The 20,924-nt window shown below is 39.5% G+C and overlaps 1 protein-coding gene across 12 annotated transcripts in view; it reads left to right on the top strand.

Annotated features, from left to right (window-relative positions):
* The window catches only part of MYH10 (myosin heavy chain 10), a 155,520-nt gene that overhangs the window by 45,050 nt on the left and 89,546 nt on the right, over window positions 1-20,924 (top strand). For 5 of the 12 annotated variants that reach the window (XM_019013299.3, XM_019013296.3, XM_063700612.1 and 2 more), the window contains 3 exons: window positions 8,952-9,054; window positions 9,617-9,646; window positions 16,523-16,615. In XM_019013299.3, the coding sequence (XP_018868844.3) occupies window positions 8,952-9,054; window positions 9,617-9,646; window positions 16,523-16,615 (226 nt within the window). The remainder of the gene's footprint in view (window positions 1-8,951; window positions 9,055-9,616; window positions 9,647-16,522; window positions 16,616-20,924) is intronic. The other 7 variants (XM_019013302.3, XM_019013298.3, XM_055367464.2 and 4 more) reach the window with 2 other exon arrangements.

Raw genomic sequence — 20,924 nt, 5'->3', positions numbered from 1 at the left:
ATAAGACTTATTTACACAAGTGTACTCAGTGATGAGTGTCTTACGGAATTATAGAAATAAAAGGCATATATCCTCTCCCTGACAAAAGGGTCCCGTGAAGTTTAAGGCTTCAGTGGGAAAGTATGGAGGGTTCTCTTGGTCTATTTGATGCTGATGAACAGCTGGGTTCACTGTTCAGTGCTAAAGGGCATGCTTTTCTCAATCTGGGAACCTCCCTGGGAGGGGTCAGTGGCAGCTGCATATACTGGGGGTCCTGCTAAAGTTTAGATGATGTTTCCTTATGTGGCTGCTGAGATGTTTTCAGTTTAAAGTGATTTTCATACCACTTTAGTGGGCTATTAATCCCTTCATTTGATGCATTTCAAGTTCGATTGTAGATAGACATCAGTACACTGTCCCCTAAGTACTTAAGCATATAGTGTTAACTGAAGCCCAGTATTTTCATCTTTTTCTTTTGAAACAAAATTTACTTAGAATTAAATGCACAAACCTTAATTATTCATTTCCTAAGTCCTTGTATAACCTGAACCGTTATCAAGATGTAGACAATAATACCATCACCCCAGAAAGTTCCTTCTCCTGTCCCCCCGTACTTACCTACCTCCACCTCTCTCAGCCTCATTATAGTTTAAAATTTTTTAGATACCGCTGATATTTAGTAACAGCTTTTCATGTTCATGTCTATTATAAAGTTACATTGTGTCCTGAAAAATATGAAAAAGTGAAACAATGTATCTTAGATTTAAGAAAATATTATATGTTCCATGGTGCCTTTGAGGATCCACCAAATACAGTACTCCAAGTGTGTGTGACTGGGGTCTTCATAAACTTAGTCCACCGCCAAGCTAATTAAGTTTTCTGCATAAGATAACTATTTAGGGGCAGTCACTCTGTGATTCTCGCCATGCTCATGTTAAATAAATTTGTATGCCTTTTCTCTTATTAAAAAACTGTTTACTCAACTTCACAAACTTTCCATATGTAGCTATATATATATATACACACATGCACATATATATATACACATATATAGATATATACACACATATATATACACACACACATATATGTACACACACACATATATATATAATATACACACACACACATATATATATGTAGTACGACCAAAAGAAAATACAGGCCAGGCATGATGGCTCACGCCTGTAATCCCAGCACTTTGGGAGGCCAAGGTGGGCGGATCACCTGAGGCTGGGAGTTTGCAACCAGCCTGACCAACATAGAGAAACCCCGTCTCTACTAAAAATACAAAATTGGCCAGGCATGGTGGTGCATGCCTATAATCTCAGCTACTTGATAGGCTGAAGCAGAAGAATTGCTTGAACCCGGGAGGCGGAGGTTGTGGTGAGCTGAGATTGTGCCATTGCACTCCAGCCTGGGCAATAAGAGCGAAACTCCGTCTCAAAATAAGTAAATAAATAATAAATACAACTAGATGCAACATGGTTTTATTATTATTTCTTAATCAGTATTAACTAGTTTGATAGCATCTCCTTAAGCTTTTGAGAAAGAAAGCCTTTTTATGTGAGGAATGCAAGCCCCTTTAAATTTTCAGGCCCAGAGAGGCATTGGAAGGAAACAACAGTTTCACTCCCTCCTTGAACTAGATAATTACCTCTTAAAGCCACCTGTTAAGTGTGCTCTAGACTGATGCCAAGTAGCCAAAAAATGCCATACGCTAGACACTATAACTCACCCCTGTGGTTCAACAGTGTGTATCCAGTCACTGATCAATGTTATCTCTGTAAACCAGTGAGAATTCCTGTCACACAGCTTTGTATCAGCCCACTCTTTGTACCCTCTTTCCTTTAAAAACTGCTTGTAAAAAAGGCCCAAGGCAAGTTGAAGTGTGTCCTGGGCAGCTGGCTTCAACCTTGGCCCAAATACACTTTCTATATTAATTTTGCCTCAGCATCTTCCTTTAGGTCAGCATTTCACTTTTTCAGTCATTTATTCTGTAATTTGCTTTTCCCCCAAAAGGATATACTTCTTAATTTACACTCTGGCCTTATCTGCCCATAGTTCCCCAGGTAACCTTTTGTTTCTGCAAACTCAGGCCAGGCCTTGTGAGCTCCCACTTGCAAGCCGCCTGTTTAATGCTTGTTTATCTGAGTATCCTAGTATTCTCATGTGTGGTGAAGACACTCAGGCTGCATGCATCCTCTCTCAGGAGAGAGTGGTCTTTCACACTTGCACCCCCATAGAACTGGAGGTGAAATCCTGCTACAGTGTAATCCTCATGTTGATTTTCCTTCTCATCAGCATTAAAATTCACAAAGCAGTCACCCTTGATGAGGAAATTACTCTGTTCTCTTAAACCCCCCTTTTAAAGAATACTCTGTTTATATTTTATGACTCTAACTGCTTTAGGCAAGTTGGTTTTCTCCTTTTGAGTATATTTGAGTATAATGTAAAAATTATAAAATAATGGTTGCCTCACAATGGCCTATTAAGATGTGACAGTCGATGTTTTTGTAAAGGAATCTTATCTATTATATACAAATATTACATTAAGTAATGATAGCCAGCCAGCCAGGATTGAGAACAGTTGATTCCTGCTAGCAATAACATACGTTAAAAGTTTTAAGGCAACTAAATTGATAGAATTGATTAAACAGTGAAGGCAACAGTGTAATGTAGTTGAAAAAACATTGTGTGGTCAGATAGAACTCTGGTGTTCTTTCTTCTCCCAGCTCTGCCATGAACTATGTGATTCTGGATCAGATTGTCAGCCTCTCTAAACCCTATTGCCATATGAGAATAACTATTTAGGGGAGGCAATCAGTCTGTGATTCTCCCCACGCTCATGTTAAATGAATTTGTGTGCCTTTCCTCTTGTTAAAAAAAAAAAGGTATTATTTAGTTAACTATTTAGTCAATTTGCTTTTCTAATGACTCTATTTTAGATGTCCTCAAGTCCTAAAACTTTGGGAATTATTAGATGGCTATAGCTGTGTGTCTCACTTTCGATGACGTCTATGTTATGGAAGAAAAAGAAGTATCAAATCAACTTGTAAATAGAAATGTAAAATGTTCTAGGCAAATATGCAAGGAAAGTGAACATATCTTTGGAAGTGTTCTCTCCATTAATCTTTGCAATACCTCTGTTATGTCCATTTACTGTCACATTATCCAAGACCTGATGAGGTAGTGCCAGTGCGATAGGGGAGACTTGAGTCCAAGCTTATGTTGATCACAAAATCTCTGCTCTTCCCAGTAAGCTGCTCTCTAAAGAGAGTTTGGAAACTGTAGGAAGTCATCTACTAATGTTATATGTTTGCATAGGTATAGATAATATAGGGGGTAATATGTATCTGGTGTTTTTCAAATCGAGGTTATCTAAAACAAGAACTTCAAGCAGAGGGTGATTTTTGAAGCTAGGCTGAATTCAGTGTTACAAATATCCAGACAAAATAAAATACCAATATTTTTACCAATAAAGATCTGAAAAAGGGGTTTCTCATTGGGGAAATCCCCATGGTCCAGAAGGAATTCAAAGGTCTCAGAATTGGTCATGTATTAATGATCTGCGTCACTGCTTCTTTAGGCTGTTGTTTTTATGTTTTTGTTTTGGATTGCACATCCCTTTGAGAAGCCAAAGCTGTAGACCTATTGAGGAAACGCAAACATGTTCATGTGTAGAAACTCCTGATCTTTTGTGTCCAAATGTGCTTCAACAGATGCAGGACACCTCCAGCTAGAAGCCTCCTTGCTTTGTTCTTGTTAGCTTTGTACTTCTACCACTCTCTTTGAAGGATTTCTTCTCCAAAAGAGCACGATGCTGGGACTGCAGCCTTTCCCCTTAACCATAGTCCTGTCTTAGACCAGCAGTGAAACAACCAGCCACTTAAAGCGTAAGACTGCTTCACCGTTAACATCTCATTTTGTTGATGGAAATGAGGTCAGATTCCCTTTGTCCGCACTCTTTGAGGTCTTGGCCTGTTGTTCACTTTTCTGAGGAGTCTCCTAATTTTCTTAGAGAGAAGTCTGCTGAGCTTTCTTTTTGGCTCTCTTCCCTCTGCTTTTGTTCAAGCTGCTTTTAGTTACCTCCTCTTTTTCCATCTGGGACAGATGTGCCATTTCTCATTGTTTTTTCTATTTTTCCAAGATTTATACTCCTTTGATCCTGCCACCTCCTTCATTAAAATCAGATTTTAAAAATTTCCATTACCATCTTCATCATCATCATCATTGATCATTATCATAACTATTGGTATCACCACTACCATTTATTGAGAGCCTTTTGGTGAGGACAGTGCTAGGCCCTTTCCCGCATTATCTCAGTCCTATGAAGTCTCATTTTAAAGGCATATAAACTGAGCCTCCGAGAACTGAGTAACTTGCCTAAAGCTCCATAGCTAGGGAGTGGCAGAAGGATTTGAATCTAGGTAGGTCATTTTGATTCTGTAGCTCAGGTTCTTAACCACTGTCCTAACTATTGATTCATAAAGTTTAGTAATTCAAATCACCTCATGTATAGTGGATGAATATTTGAGTGGACAATAATGGATAATGTTTATTGAATGCCATCTATATGCTTTAGTTGAGCTGTATTTTTTCTTCAACAACCCTATGTATTAGGAGCTATTATCCCCATTTTATAGTGGGCAATATAAGACCCATAATCTATCCTCTTGGGAGCTCAACAGTAAGGTTTTGAATGTATCTATCTTTGAAGCCATATTTTCTATAGCAGAGTTACCTTAGACCCGAAATATGTAAAATGTAGCACAGCTCATAAGCAATTGTTGAAGTATGGCTGCGTAAGTGTGACAGGCAGGAAAAAATGCTTTAAGGACATGTTGAAGCATGTCCATTGAGGCGGTTAGCTGGGAAACCACAGAGACAAACCAGGCTGGAAAGTAACAATCATAACTATATTTGAGACAAGTCATCATCAGTCTAAAAAAGAGGCCCATTTCTTGGTGTAATAAGAAATTATCTTTTTGAAACCAACAACCAACATCATGATTAATATGGAAACACTCAGTATTTCTAATACTGTTAAGAACAAAACAGAGAGACCACTGTCATAGCTATTAAGAAATTACACTTGAATAAAACCCAGATTCTTTACCATGACCTCCAGGGTCCATGGCACCCCTCCCCTTCCTGCTCCATCTGTCTCTCTCTCCACTCCCTCCCCTGATTGTTATTTATATCAAATCCTGGCACCTGGCCATCAGTCCCTGGACTATGCCAAGCTCTTTTCTGCTCTGCGGTCTTTGCATGTACCTCTCCATCTTCCTGAACACATTCCCCAGCTCTTCACTTGCCAGTTCTTGCTCATCTTTCAAGAGCCTTTCCCCTGACCTTCATATCTAGAGGAGGGGCTGTCCTTCCTTCTCTTTTTCCTTTTAGTGTCTTTTGCAGCATTCCTTATATCCTTATAATCTAATAATCTTTATCTGTTCTTATTTATTTTATGTATGTTCTTCTAACCTTGCACCCCACAAGGACATGGACTCTATTCACACTCTATCCCTAGCACTCAGAAGAATGCCTGACACATAGAAGTTGATTTGCAAATGTTTGTTGAAAGAATAAGTGATTGAATAAATGAATAGAAACTATTTTCTTATCTATGTGCCAATAGTAGCCAGGTAGAAAATATAATGGTGATGAAAAGAGATTGATAGGAACAAAAATTATTAAAAAGAGCCTAGGAATAAACTTTAAAAATATGTAGGATCTACATTCATTCATTGACTCAGCAGTCTATATCAAGCACTTAACTCTGCTAGGCACTATGATTTTAAGGATAAATAAGGCAAACATGATCCTTGCTTGTTTTGAACTTAGAAAAATACAAAACTTATACCTGGGAGACACAGAGATGAAGACATCATTTCTCCTAAAAAAAAAAAAAATAAGATGAATATTGATACCACTTAACTCAAAATTCTACCTATCGTTTTTTATTTGGGAGGCAGGGAGATGGGGAAGAGATAACAGAAAAAAACTCTTTGAAGTTTACCTAAAAAAAAAACCTCAGAGTCTACTTGATTTCTTTTTGCTCTTTTCAAAAAGAAGGATGATGGTGGGTGCTCTGGTTAGTCATGTTTCAGAGCGACTGAATATGATGCTGGCTTGGAAATATGCCACATGTATGGGGAATGAGAAAAAGTTAACTTTTTTTTTTTTAGGTGAAGTCTCGCTCTGTCGCCCAGGCTTGAGTGCAGTGGCAAGATCTTGGCTTACTGCAACCTCCATTTCCCAGGTTCAAGCAATTCTCCTGCCTCAACCTCCCGAGTAGCTGGGATTACAGGCGCCCGCCACCATGCCTGTCTAAAAGATAACATTTTATATCACCTGAGAATGAATGTCTTTGTCAGTCATTGATATTGGGAGGTGGGCTGAATCATCTAGGGGAAACAATTAGATTAAATTCTTACCTGAAATCATAAAATTTTTTTCAGGTTGAAGATTCAGCTGTAAAAAGTGAAGCTATCAAAGTTGTGAAAGAAAACAACAGATGGATTTAATAATACAGATGATATAAAAATGAGAGTACAGATTGATGTAATCTTGGTTGCCAGAAAGGCCTCTTTTAGCATGAATAGTGGGCAGAAACCTTAAAATAAAAGTTTGGTAGATTGGAGTACCTAAGATTCAAACACTTGTGGGTGGCAAATCAGAAGGGAACTAATGTTACGATAACATGAGGGGTGGTTAATAAGCTTCACATAGGAAATAGTCTTATAAACCATTAAGTGGGTTATATCTAGAATTGTCAGCTCTTGGAGCTAGAAAGGATCTAATCCAATGCCTGCATTTTACAGATTTGGGATACTGAGGCCCAGAGAAGAAAATTTCTTTACTGAGGCAAACAGTTGGTCACTAGGGTTCCTTCACCCAGTCTTCCCTGCGGTTGAGTTTGTGGTTATCTGAGTGCAGAGTTAAGAAGATAATGCAACCAGTAATTTTTCAGTAAACTACCGAAAAATTTAAGTTTTGGACACTTCAAATAGTACAATTTTTTTTTTTTTTTTTTAGACAGGGTCTTGCTCTGTTGCCCAGGCTGGGGTGCAGTGGCACAATCACAGCTCACTGCAGCCTCAACTTCCTAGGCTCAAGAGATCCTCCCACCTCAGCCTCCTGAGTAGCTGGGACTACAGGTGGGAGTTACCACACCCAGCTGATTTGTTGTGGTTTTTTTGTAGATATGGGTCTCATTATGCTGCCTTGGCCGATCTTGAACTCTTGAGCTAAAGCGATTCTCCGGCCTTGGCATCCCAAAGTCCCAGGATGAGCCCCTGTGGCCGGCCCAAATAGTGCAATTCTAAGTACAATTCCAAGAAAAAGTCCAGCTTTGTTAGAAAAATTAGATTTTCAATCCTTAGATTAAATGCTTAGAGGATTATTCGTTGGCAAGGTATATAATAACATTTTTGAGTTCGGGGTGTTTTTTTTAAAGAAAAATTATTTAGATATTGAAATTTTTCTTATAATCCAAATTGAGAATTTTGTTGACTGTAAAGTTAGGTTTGCTTTGATCACGTCTTAGGGGAGCTTCAGTGTTTGAGCAGAGGCCGTAATTCAGGTCTCGCTGTGTGTGTAGCGGCTTGTCTGAATTTCAAGCCTAGTAGTGAGTAGAAATGAAAACTTTTGAAATGTGCCAGCCTTGCTTGTAAATATGAATCATTTAAAATGGTGGTATTTGTCCTCATTCACAACAAAATTCATAGTATTTACTCATTTTGACAACAAATTATGTCTGCCTATGTGTCAACACTGGGAAAAGTTACAAGGATTAAAAAGAAACAAAACACAGGCTGGGCAGGTGGATCACTTGAGGTCAGGAGTTTGAGACCAGCCTAGCCAACATGGCTAGACCCTGTCTCTACTAAAAATACAAAAACTTAGCCAGGCGTGGTGGCGTGTGCCTATGGTCCTACCTAGCTACTTGGGAAGCTGAGGCAGGAGAATTGTTTGAACCCAGGAGGCGGAGGTTGTAATGAGCCGAGATCATGCCACTGCGCTCCAGCCTGGGCAACAGAGCAAGACTTTGTCTCAAAAAAAAAAAAAAAAAAGAAAGAAACAAAACACAAATAAATAAATATATGAGGCTATAGCCCCTGCCATCAGAAACCCAGCCTATGTGGCACAACACTGGCACCAGGAAGGGAATCGTCACTAGCCTGCTCTGAGAGGGGGATCTGAGAAAGCTTTCAGTGGCTTTGAAGATGAGTATCAATACCAGCAGGCATCTCAGAGTTCTTTCAGCTGCTTCAGATTAAATCATATTAATTTAATTGTTTTAGGGATTCTCTGTTTGCAGTGCCAGATATGTTTATGGTACTGAGGAGTTTTCTTCATGAATGTTCTAATAAATTTCACTTCTCTGGTAGAACCCCCCCACCCCCAAGGGAAAAAAGAGTGTCGTGAACATTTTTCTGTGTCCTCTTACTGGCATCTATCAAGAAATATTTGGGTTGGCTGGGCACAGTGGCTCAGGCCCATAATCCCAGTGCTTTAAAAGGCCAAGGTGAGCAGATCACTTGAGGCCGGGAGTTCGAGACCAGCCTGGCCAACATGGTGAAACCCCATCTCTACTAAAAATATAAGAATTAGCCGGGCATGGTGGTGTGTGCATGTAATCCCAGCTACTTAGGAGGCTGAGGCACAAAAATTCCTTGAAGCCGGGAGACAGAGGTTGCAGTGAGCCAAGATCGCGCCACTGCACTCCAGCCCGGGCAGCAGAGTGAGACTGTCTCAAAGAAAAAAAAGAATTATTTGGGTTTACTATTTAATACCTCTTACAAGGATGATTTTCTTTTCTAACTACTGCTGATATTTATTTTTTCTATTTATTCTCTTTTTATTTTTATTAATTATTGTTCCAATACAATTTAATTTTATCAGTTGTAATTTTGGAATGCATGTGCTGTGCTTCCGTTAAAGCAGCCTATATTAATTCTTTCTTTCAGGGGTGAGTCAGGTGCTGGGAAGACAGAAAATACAAAGAAAGTTATTCAGTACCTTGCCCATGTTGCTTCTTCACATAAAGGAAGAAAGGACCATAATATTCCTGTAAGTTTCTGCTCTGTTGTTTTTTAAATCTTCTTCTTCTTTTATAATTTCAGAAACAAAAATAAGGAAGCCAGTCTACTCTCCACACTGCTATAACTGACAGCTCCCTTGTCTCCACCTGCTCCCCGCCACCTACCCAGCAATGCTTTTTTCCACCCCAGAGGCTAGGATACAAGGAAATTGCTGTTAAAGAGGTTTTCTGACAGGGCAAACTGGAATTATGGTTGTGGCTTGATGCCTAATTTCTTGCAAAGATTTGCTGAGAATTGTTCAGCAGTTCTTTCTGAACTTGCAGTAGCCTCTTGCTACTACCCACAGCAGCTTGAGGGGAGGGTAGAGATATGGGAAGAAGTGATGACAGAAAAGGGCAAGAATAGAAATGTCAGTTCTCCTTAATTTTTAGACATGCAGAAGTGGTAGTTAATACAGCCTGAGAGAACGCCAGCCAACCCAGCTTCCACAGTTCTCAACTGCACATTGGCTTGGTGCTTTGGAAATGGCTTACTGCTAGGCAAAGACTCAAACTTGCTAACATTTGCATTTGTCTGTTTGTAATGAACAGCAGGAATCGCCTAAACCAGTGAAACACCAGGCAAGTGCTCTTCTTTATGCTTCTTAGTCTTGAGTGTTTGCACTAATTTCTGTCTGTAGATTGAGTCTCTGCTAGAATCAAATGCCACTAGTTCTAAGTGAAATCTGTCATTAAAAAATTTTAATTTTGAAAATTTATTGCTTAGAGCCTTATTCTTTCTTGAGAAGCGCATGCCGTTTTGCTTTAAATTTGTTTTCTCAATAAATTTTACTATTTATTTGCCCTTTTATCATGACATTGAACTGCATGTTTATGAAGCCTATAAATTATGGTTTCGTATGTCATTTACTAGGTGGAATTATTTTAATACTTACCAGACACATGGAAACCTAGCTTTGTGCCCTACGCATTTTGAATTTGGGGCTGCCCCTTTAAAAATTATACCTTTAGAGCTAACAAATTTCTGATCTGTTAAAGTTTTATGGCATGGCATAGTTTATGCCTGTATGTGTTTTAAACCAAAGGCCCAATTATATTTAATATATAAAATAAATTAGAGCTGGGCACAGTGGTACGCACCTACAGTCCCAGCTGTTTGGGAGGCTGAGACAGAAGGCCTGAGCCCAGGTATTTGAGGCTGCAGTGAGCTATGATCACACAACTGTGCTCCAGCCTGGGCAACAGAGCAAGACCTCATCTCTATAAATAAGTAAAATAAAATCAATTACAATTTTCTTTATGCTGGGCAAGTAGTGGAAGACTGTTATTCTTCCTAGTTATCAGATGCCTGCCTTTTAGCTCCACAGACCATAGCAGTGAAAAAAGCAAGAATCATAGCATGACCTCCATTTCTCACTACCTGGGAGGAGAAGGAGGGCAGACCTGAGCCAGATACCTTGGATAGAGTAGGACATCTATACTTGGATTTAATCCTTTCCCTAGCATTGGAATGGTTTTGGTTGGTCTTCCACAAACATAATGATATAAAGCTGATATAAAGCAAGAAACAATAATATCGAGTTATGGAAATGATCTGTTAATATAAAGAAATAATCATAAATATCTAAGGAATTGTCATAGACACTGAGATTTTAAGATATCTTACTTAAGATTCTTAAGCGATTGCCAGCCACCCAAGCTGTACTGTACCTATGAAGGCCTATGATGTCCTTTTGCTCCTTTAGCTGCAGAATAGACCAGTGATACAAATGAAGAGGGTAAATGAAATAATCATTATCCTGTAGGGTATTTAAAAGCTTCTTTGCCAATTAAAGAAGGAAAATCTGGACCAGAAACCAGCTTTTCTTTATGCTTTAGAGGTACTTGCTAAATGTCCTTTTAATTTGTACTTGTGTCACTATTGAAATAATGTTAAGCAATTAATACACAGATTTAGGTTTTCCAAATTCCCTATGGAACACATAAATCATTGTTGTTAACATTTTGTTTCGATGTCATTTTAAACTACAGAGTGGATCCCTGTTGTATGTGAGTAGCATGCCTACCTCCACCTAGATTTTACTTTGAGTCAAATCAATCCCTGGGAAGCAGGTTCTCCCAAAGAAGGCAGCAGCTTCTTTGGGCCATGCTTCCCGGTCATTGCCGATTTGCATGTCATATTGCATGTGTCCACTGTGCACACAATCTTCAGTGCTGCTTTTCCCAAGTTGATTTTAATCGTAGTTAAGCAGTAGCTATGCTGATGTTTTTAGAAATATTAGAAGAATACTCGTTCTCAATTTTTCTTCCCCAACACAACTGAGGAACATGAAATACTTAACAGCACCGTACAGAATGGTCACACCCTGGAAGGGTACCATTCAAGAAGTTACTTCTCCCCCTGCTGGGTGTCCCTGTCTGCGACTTCTTCACCCAACTTGGATGATTGCCTTAAAGCTATAGTTACAGTGTGAAAAGTCTGTACTTTCCAAGGTTACAGTTTCTTTTGGTTGATTTGATACCACTGGTTTGTGATTTTACAGTGAACTTTATAAGCAAAAGTTAAATCCCGAGGAACCATGAGTGTACATCCAGCATTTTATCACTAAACGGTAGTATGAGTTGTAAACCCAAAGGGGAGGGCATTTCTAGGCTCCTGATTTTGTCAGTCCTTTATATATTTGCTTGTTTATCTACTCATTCTTTTTTTGAAACAATTTAAATGAGATATAATTCACATACCATTCAATGTACCCATTGGAAGTGCACAATTTAGTGTTTTTAGTATATTCACATTATGCAATTATTATCATAATCAATTTTAGAACATTTTCCTCACCCGAAAAGAAACTCCATACCCATTAGCAGTCACCTGCCATTTCCCCTCAGCCCCTGGCAAGCACTAATCTACTTTCTGTCTCTATGTATTTGCCTATTCGGGACATTTCGTGTGAATGGAATCATATAATATGTGGTCCTCCCTGACGGTTCTTTCTTTTAGCATAATATATTGAAGGTTCATCCAGATTCTAGCACATATAAGTACTTCATTCCTTTTTATGGCCAAATAATATTCCATAATATTAAATATGTGTCACGTTCTGTTTATCCATTCATCAGTGAATGGATATGGATTTTTTTCTACTTTTTGGCCATTGTAATTAGTGCTGCTGTGAACACTCATGTACAAGTTATGGTGAGAACATATGTTTTCATTTTTCTTAGGTAGCTACCTAGAGGTAAAATTGCTGGGTCATATGGTAATTCTATTAAACATTTTTAAAGAGACTGCACCATTTGACATTGCCACCAGGAACATGTGAGAGTTCCAGTTTCTCCATATCCTCACTGGCACTTGGCATTGTCTGTGTTTTTATTAAAGCCATGCTAGTGAGCGGTGTGGTCAGTCTTTTATGTTTACCTTTTAAATTTCATCTTCATTTTCAAAATATGAACAAATATAAGCAAATCAGTTTTCAAAATTTAAGTGACAATACTTAAGTTAACTTGAAATAAACATTTATCTATGAACTTTTGGTGTACTTTTTATAACAAAATTAAAGGTCTTATTTGGCTATATCCCCTTAGTATCCACCAGCCGACTGCAAGTACAGCTTCTGTGTGCCCTCTTTCCTCAAGAGAGGTTGCTCTTAGAGACCCTCAAAGTCTAGCACAGAGTTCACAAAGCCTCAACATAGTGCAATTTCAGAGCAGATTTGAAAATAATCGATTAAGTTCTTAAACTTGACCGTCCCCTACAAATGATACCTTCAAGCCAGCCCACTTGTCTCCCTGTGTTTCCAGTCATCTTCAGGATGACTTTGTATCTTTCCCCAACCTGGTTTAAACTGTGCCGAACCAAGACAGAAAGGTGATAGAGAGCCTGCCAGTTGAGATTAGAGTCTGGTTTTCAACATGTGGTTGGTTGCTGCTGCCTGCTTTTAACCTTCCTGCAGCTCTGCCCTGCCAGGCCTGCAAGGTACAGCCGGATCTCAGCCTGAGTCCCCTTGCGGGCTGAACTGGACTTTTGAAAGAGGTATATATTTTTAACCATTTCGAACTCATGCTATATCATATAGCAAGTGTATATTATATACTATGTAATAAACCCAGGAGTATAATTTTCACTATGACTGGTAAACTTTGAAAGCAGTATATAACTCTAAATATTTAGAACTTTAAAAATCATTTCAATAGCTAAGGCTGCTTGTTTTCTACATTCCAAAATGACATTATAGAATAGAAACAAGAGACATTGCCCATCCAATTCTAGAGGAAAAGTGAATAGTCACTGCCCCCTGATGGTTTACAAATGCATTCATAATTTGGTTGAGATCTGTTAGCACCATTTATCTAATTATGAAATTGTTCAACACAGAAATTATCTCATGTTAATTTCTATATGTTATGATAATTGGCTTTGTACCAGGTTTTTGGGGATTCATTTGGGGAGTTTTTGAGATCGTTACTCAGTCTCACCAATGTCCACAAATCCATTAGTAGGAGTGATACCATGACACTATCAATGTAGTGGGACCAGCAACAGGGATGGAGGAGTGCCTGAGTCCACCATTACCATGGTGACTCTGAGGACCCATAAATCTTCTTGCTGCCTTTGGCTCACCACCATCCCCTCCCCAAATAGTTCTAGAATTCTGGGTTCCAACCTTTTGGCTTCCCTGGGCCACACTGGAAGAAGAAAAATTGTCCTGAGCTATGCATAAAATACACTAACGATAGCTGATGAGCTATTTAAGAAAAAAAGGTTTGTGCATAATTTTCATGATATCCACCATCACAGATAAGCAAAAAATGTCCTCACATTTAAAGAGTTGGACACCCGTGGAACCTCTGATTATATATTCATTCAGCAAAACATTTGCCAAGCATCATTTTGACCTGATACTGACCGAGTTAGGCACAGGGGATACAACCAGGTTACTTGAAGCCAACACAAGAAGAATACAATCAGTGCATCTCCCTCTCTCTCTCTCTCTCTCTCTCTCTCTCTCTCTCTCTCTCTCTCATACACACACACACACACACACACACACACACACACACAGAGGAAAAGAAAAGAACCAATAGAAAATTTGACTCAAATAATCCTTTTAGCCATATCTAAGTAATATTAAAGTAAGATATGCATTACTGGTTTTACCTCCAAGTTAGGAAAACTCTTTAAAGATGGACTATCAAAGTCTTTTTCTTATGATTTGGTAGGATGGTGTGTGATTTTAAGGAATCCAAATTCTAGCAGTAGATATTTAGTATTAAGGTAATGTCCCACTTACTAGAATGCCAGTGTTTTTCCAGGTTTCCACATTCTCATCACATAGATTGAATTAGGTTTAAAAAAAAAAAAAAAAAGGCTTTTAGAGACCCAAACAGTTAATGCAAAGTGAGTATACCAAGGGCTTTGCAAGATATTGGTCATAGGAATGCTGATGGAACTGACTGCTGAGCCCGGGGGGGTGGAGGAAGGCAGTCTATCACCGAATAATGACTGACATTTTTAATTTTAATTTTTTATTTTTTGGAGACGAGTCTCTCGCTCTTTCTCCCAGGCTGGAGTGCAGTGGTGCGATCTCTGCTCGTTGCAACCTCTGCCTCCTCGGTTCAAGCGATTCTCCTGCCTCAGGCACCCGCCACCATACCCGGCTAATTTTTCTGTATTTTTAGTAGAGACAGGTTTCACTGTGTTAGCCAGGATGGTCTCGATCTCCTGACCTCATGATCCGCCCGCCTTGGCCTCGCAAAGTGTTGGGATTACAGGCGTAAGCCACCGCACCTGGCCCCTGACTGGCATTTTTAACAATGGCTCTCAGTCATCAAAGTTGTTCAGGATACCATGCTTAAGACAGTTTGGCAGCATGTAATGGTTTAGAAAAATTTACAGCACGAGACTATCCTGGCTAACATGGTGAAACCCCGTCTCTACTAAAAATACAAAAAATTAGCCGGGCATGGTGGCGGGTGCCTGTAGTCCCAGCTACTCGGGAGGCTGAGGCAGGAGAATGGCATGAACCCAGGAGACGGAGTTTGCAGTGAGCTGAGATCGCGCCACTGCACTCCAGCCTGGGCGACAGAGTGAGACTCCGTCTCAAAAAAAAAAAAAAAAACAAAAAAAAACTTTACAGGAAAAATAGTCTGGTAAGGGTTTTGAAGTGAGGAAAACAGAAGATTTGTTGTACAGGGAGGAAACTGTCTAATGCCAAGAAAATAAACCGATGCCATGTAATGACATCCATGTAGCTTGAGGTTCTCAACAAGACTGGTTCCTGACTGGCTTCAGTTGAACACGGTTGTAGATTGTAGTTAAGACCTATGAACATGCGGACAGTCCAGATCATGCTGTAATGGATGTAGGCGGAGCAGGTCCCCTTCCTGTGTAATGTGCCTGAGGAACACTTCCCCACCCTTTCAGCTGAGTGACAGTCCACACCAGGGCGGCGTGACAGAACTGTATGGATGACATATATTTGTTCTTTTTTTTGAATTTGATGGTGATGGAGTGCATCACATACCAAATGCCACTAATTTAAAAGCCTCATGTGAGGTTCTTTATATTCATCTTTTTTGCTTAGAGTATCGCATTTCCTAGCGGCTTTTATTTAGTTTTTCTTTAGGTCTAAAATACTGTGGGTATTTTAAAATATAGGGGTAAGATTTATGTTTGGAAAAAGCAGATTTATTTAAGTCATAAAATATAATTCTGAAATTACATTCCAGAAACACAACATCACTTCTGGTGCTTTTCATGGCCAGAAATGGCATCATGCTTTCTCATACAGCTTTCTATTGTGTTTCATGATTAAAGTACATATTAATATATTTCCACCTTTTGTTTGTAAAATCTGTTTTATAGCCTAATTTACATATAAGTAAAGACACCGACTAAAGCAGACATTTTACCGAATCCTCTCTACTTAGCCTTTTAAATCTGAGCCAATTAGCAGCATCAACGTCTTTACCATCCTCTGAAAGTGGAGGTGAAGACATTGCCCTGTCTATATGATAGAGATAGTATATGAAACTCCTTGGAAAACTGGAAAGTGCTACATCAATACAGTGGTAACTGTTAAATTAACTGCCTTAAAGTTTTCAAATAAGGCAGAGTTAAAATAAACAGAAGTATTAATATGTTCTTAATTGAAGTGTCGTGCTAAATTTCATTTCATGAAAGCCAATCTGTTTTATTTTCAAAATTCTCTGCCTGATTTACGTGCCCCATGCTTAAGTTGATCTTCTCTGTTCAGCGTGACTTTTTTTTCTCCTTGTGATCACTTTATAGATGCTAATTTTTTCCTTTAGTAGAGTCCATTATCATAACCAGGATTAAGAAGCCAACAAAAGTTGCTAGATGGCAGACAGAATGAAAGAACTGAGGAAAAGATGCAGTTTCTTTTTTAGAAATTTTTCCCCTGATGACTTGAGTAAAGACATTAGATTAACGTACATCTGCTTTTATTTGTGTGTGTGTGTAATGTCTTTTAGGGGGAACTTGAACGGCAGCTTTTGCAAGCAAATCCAATTCTGGAATCATTTGGAAATGCGAAGACTGTGAAAAATGATAACTCATCTCGTTTTGTAAGTTTCAAAGCACCAGAAGCTTTTAATTCCTTAGATTTCTAGTTAAATGTCTACTGTGATTAAGCAAATGAATTACTTTTCTTCCTGGATTTTAAGAAGCTAATAGATGTAGTTCTGTAGACATAATACAAGCTCACATGTAATTTTAAATTTTCTAGTAGTCACATTTGAAAAGAAAAGAGGTAATGTGTAAGTAACTTTCATCATTTTATCATACAGAAATGTATAACTCTGTCTTATTTTATGGATATGTAATTTAACCTCTCTGAGCTTATTTATCTTTGATTGGGCATGATAATAACACCTGTCAGTGGAATCGGAGTAGAGATTAAATGGTGTGCACGTTGAGCACTTAGCCCAGCACTATGCATAGTAAACGTTCAACGCATTAGATGTGGTAAACTGACCTTTTCCTACCTTGCTATTTTCTGTGGGATTTGGACTTCGGAATAATTTGTCACTACTATGACTTCTCTTTAATTTTTTTTTTTTTTTTTTTTTTGAGACAGGGTCTTGCTCTGTCACCCAGCCTGGAGTGCAGTGGCAAAGTCATAGCTCACTGCAGCCACCAACTCCTGGTCTCAAGGCATCCTCCTTCCTCAGTCTCCCAAGGAGCCGGGACTACAGGCTCACACTACTTCACCAGGCTAATTTAAAAGAGTAACTATTTTTTTTTTTTAGAGACTAGGGTCTCACTATGTTGTCCAGTACTTTGGGAGGCTGAGGCAAGAGGATCGCTGGAAGCCTCAGCCTCCCAAAGTACTGGGATTACAGGAATGAGCCACCACACCCAGCCTAAAAATTCTCCTTAGCTATTCAACTTGAAAGCTTTACTTTCCTCCTCAGTTTGACTAGCTGTACCTGTTCACCTGAGAATGTTATCCTAAGTGATGGCCAGGTCTCTGTTACTTCAGGGACACTGCCCCTCTCCACCCCAGCTGCTCACCTTCAACACTGTCACAGCAAATCATCTCTAAACCCATATTCAACACAACGGACATTCCTCCAGTAGGTCTTTTGCCCTGGATTATGGTCATCAAGTTTCAGAAACCCCTTCCACTGTTGGATTGAAGAAGGACTTCATTGTTCAATTATTTCCACTTAAGTTGTTCAAATTAATTCTTCCCTTTTTTTTCTCCCTGCTCTGAAGTATTGGTAAAAGTCAAGAACACCAGAGTAAAAGAGACCTCAGTTCTAACAGTTCATTGATGGATAATTTGGGGGATCTAGTGTCGTTGTGACACGCTTTTTAAAATTGAGATAACATCATGGTCTGCACATTAATTTACCGATGGTGTGGTTGCTATGATTAGTGGAAGCGACCAGATTCAGGATCACAGAGGACCCAGCAAACACAAGGGCAACCATAAAGCCCTCTGGATTAGTTCACTAGGGCTGCGATATAAAAGTACTACAGACTGGGAGCAGCATAAACAACAGAAATGTACTTTTCCACAATTCTGGAGGCTAGATGTCTGAAGCAAGGTGTTGGCAGGATTGGTTTCTTCTGAGGCCTCTCATAACTGAACCCGAGTTCGGCTGCATGCCACTTGAAAGCCACCCACGAGAGACGAGAGTTGGTGGGAGGAAAAGCAGGTTTATCTGGAGAGCCAGCAAACGAAGAAGATGGTGGACTAGCATCCCAGAGGACCCTCTCAAGTCAGAACACATTTTAGGCTGTTTTTATGTTAAGGCAGGGGGAAGGGGAGAGGGTTGGGATGAAGAGGTAACTGACGACCACAGACATCTGGGCACCGGCAAGGGTCCAAGGAGGTTGGGAATATCCTTGTCCTTAGTCAAGTCACAGTGCTCTCATAAATCTTTAACGAAACATAGTTGTTCACACACTTCTCCTTTAATCTCAGAGTTAGTTTTAAAAACTACCTGATTGCTGTTTTTGCATATTATCTCAGTGCTCTAAAATTATCCTTGTCCATGTGCAGGAATGGGTAAAGGCCCCTTAAACAAAAATGGAGTTGGTTATGTTAGTTCTCTTGCTGATTCACTGTGCACTCTTTCTTTGGCTTATAGATGGTTGTATTCTCCCTGTGTCTTCACATGGCCTTCCCTCTGTGTGTGTCTGTATCCTAATCTCTTCTTATGAGGACACCAATTATATTGAAGTAGGGTGCACCCTAATGACCCTTTTTTAATGTAATGACTTCTTTAAAGACCCTCTTCCTAATTACAGTTCCATCATGAGGTCCTGGGGGTTAGGACTTCAACACAGGAATTTGTGCAGGGACGCATTTCAGCCCATAGCACCTTCAGAGATAGTTTCAGTGCAAGACGCTTTCCAAGTTATGTAAGAAATAGGGATGTATTTTCTTGGAATATTGTTTATTCCCAGGAAGATGAAATTTGAAGATTCACTTAATCCAAGTTCATTTAGTAATTAATTTAGCTTTTTATGTGCAAAGTGGGATAACAAATGTGCCTGTGTCAGTAGGAGGCATGCCTGTGACTTGACTCGTGGGTTTAGAAACGATCTGAGGAAACTGCATTCCTTCAGACTTTCCGTCATTCTCCTGGATCATCCCCATTGAGCCTGAGCCACAACTAAATCAGAAATTTTCCTACTGAAATGCCCTGTGTTTAGTGGCTATATCACAGGAAAGAAGGAACAGTGAGCTGCCAGCTTTGGTATGTGAATCTCCATCAAGATCTTCAAGGACTTCTTTGTGGAAAATTGTTTATCTTACCACAGAAATCAAGTTACTAATCTTTTCTGTTTCCCCCACCCCCAGCCCTAAAACCATACCCTAAATTCAAGAGAGACAGTTTTGGTGCTCAGTGGCCCCCCTTTTTCCTGGAAAAGATAAATTGCTACTAAGCCGTCATTTGTGTCCTTGGGTAAAGAATGTAGTGGTTCTGTTACGAAGTGTAAGGATTTATCCCCCTGCCAGGGTGTGTTTCAACTCATTATTTTAGTGTTTGGACAGATATAATTCTGTATTAGTTATCAATTGCTACGTAACAAATGATCCTAAAACCTGGTGGCTTCAGGCATCAATTATCTCATGGTTTCTGTGTGTCAGAAAGTCAGTAGCAGCTTAGCTGGGTGACTCTGGCCCAGGGTCTCTTAGGAGGTCGTCACTGAGATGTTGGCTACAGCGGTAGTCATCTGAAGGTCTGACTGAGGTGGGAGGATCTCCTTCAAATCTTCCTCAGGTAGCTCTTGGTGGGAGGTCCCTATCCTACATGGCTCTTGGCTGGAGGCCTCAGTTCCTAGCCTTGGAGGCAGCCTCTCCATACGGCTCCTTGAATGTTGCCATGACATGGCAGCCAGCTTCTCCCAGAGCAAGTGATCCAAGAGAAAGACAGAAGTTACACACCCTGCCTTGGAAATCACATGCCTTCTTCTGTTGTCTTCTATTGGTCATACAAACCAACCCTGATACTGTGTGGGAGGGAACTGTGAATACCAGAGGTGGGGATCATTGAGGTGGTCTTGGCTATCATGGCTACCATGAATCCTTACAGTGATTTCCATCATTGATGTATGTAGGGTTTTAATCTGTAACTGGAGTGACTCTAGGTCAGTGGTTCTTAATTGGAGGTTCCCCAAGGGACGTTGGCGGTGTCTGGAGACATCTTTCTTTGTTTAACTGGGAGTTTGGGTAGTGGTGTGCCACTGGCATCTAGTTGGTAGAGGCCAAGGATGCTGCTAAATATCATCCAATGCATGGCACAGTCCCCACCGCTTAGAATTATTGAGCCCAAAATATCAGTTATGCTAAGATCGAGAAACCCTGCTCTAGATCGTTCTTCAAATTGTAGTCTAAATTAAGGTAATTATTTTCTGAAACTTATTTGCAAAGTAATACATGAGTCTATTTAATGCTTGTTATTTATACATCCTATTCCAAAGGTTGACAATCAAGTCTGATAGAAACCTATTTTACATTCTGCTGGTAGGAAGAATTAGATTGTTTTCTAGCCACCTGGAAGCAGCACACAGGAAAGAAGCAGGAATCAGCCATTGAATCCAAATGTTCAACAAATGCTATTTCAGCTGAAGTACCACCTTCCAAAGTGCCTGCACTACTATATAATAAGTGCATTCTAATATAGTAAAAGCTGATTTGTTTTTAGTAGAAAAAAGATTTTTTATTAAGGCATTGTTCTTAGACGTAGCTTTCAATTCGACCAAGAAACAGAGGTATCTTTAAATTGTTTACTTTGGGCTTTAATTCTTAGAAAGTCAACTTTTATTGATACGTATTTTTTTTAGTAATAGTTTATTGCTATCTACTGTTATCATAAGGTGTTACCTACACAGTACTAAAACAAGTAGTTGATCTCA

The sequence above is a fragment of the Gorilla gorilla genome, chromosome 19, assembly GCF_029281585.2.
Source record: "Gorilla gorilla gorilla isolate KB3781 chromosome 19, NHGRI_mGorGor1-v2.1_pri, whole genome shotgun sequence".
NCBI lineage: Eukaryota > Metazoa > Chordata > Mammalia > Primates > Hominidae > Gorilla > Gorilla gorilla.
Note: the sequence above shows the minus strand (reverse complement) of the source record. Positions and strands in the feature narration are given on the sequence as shown.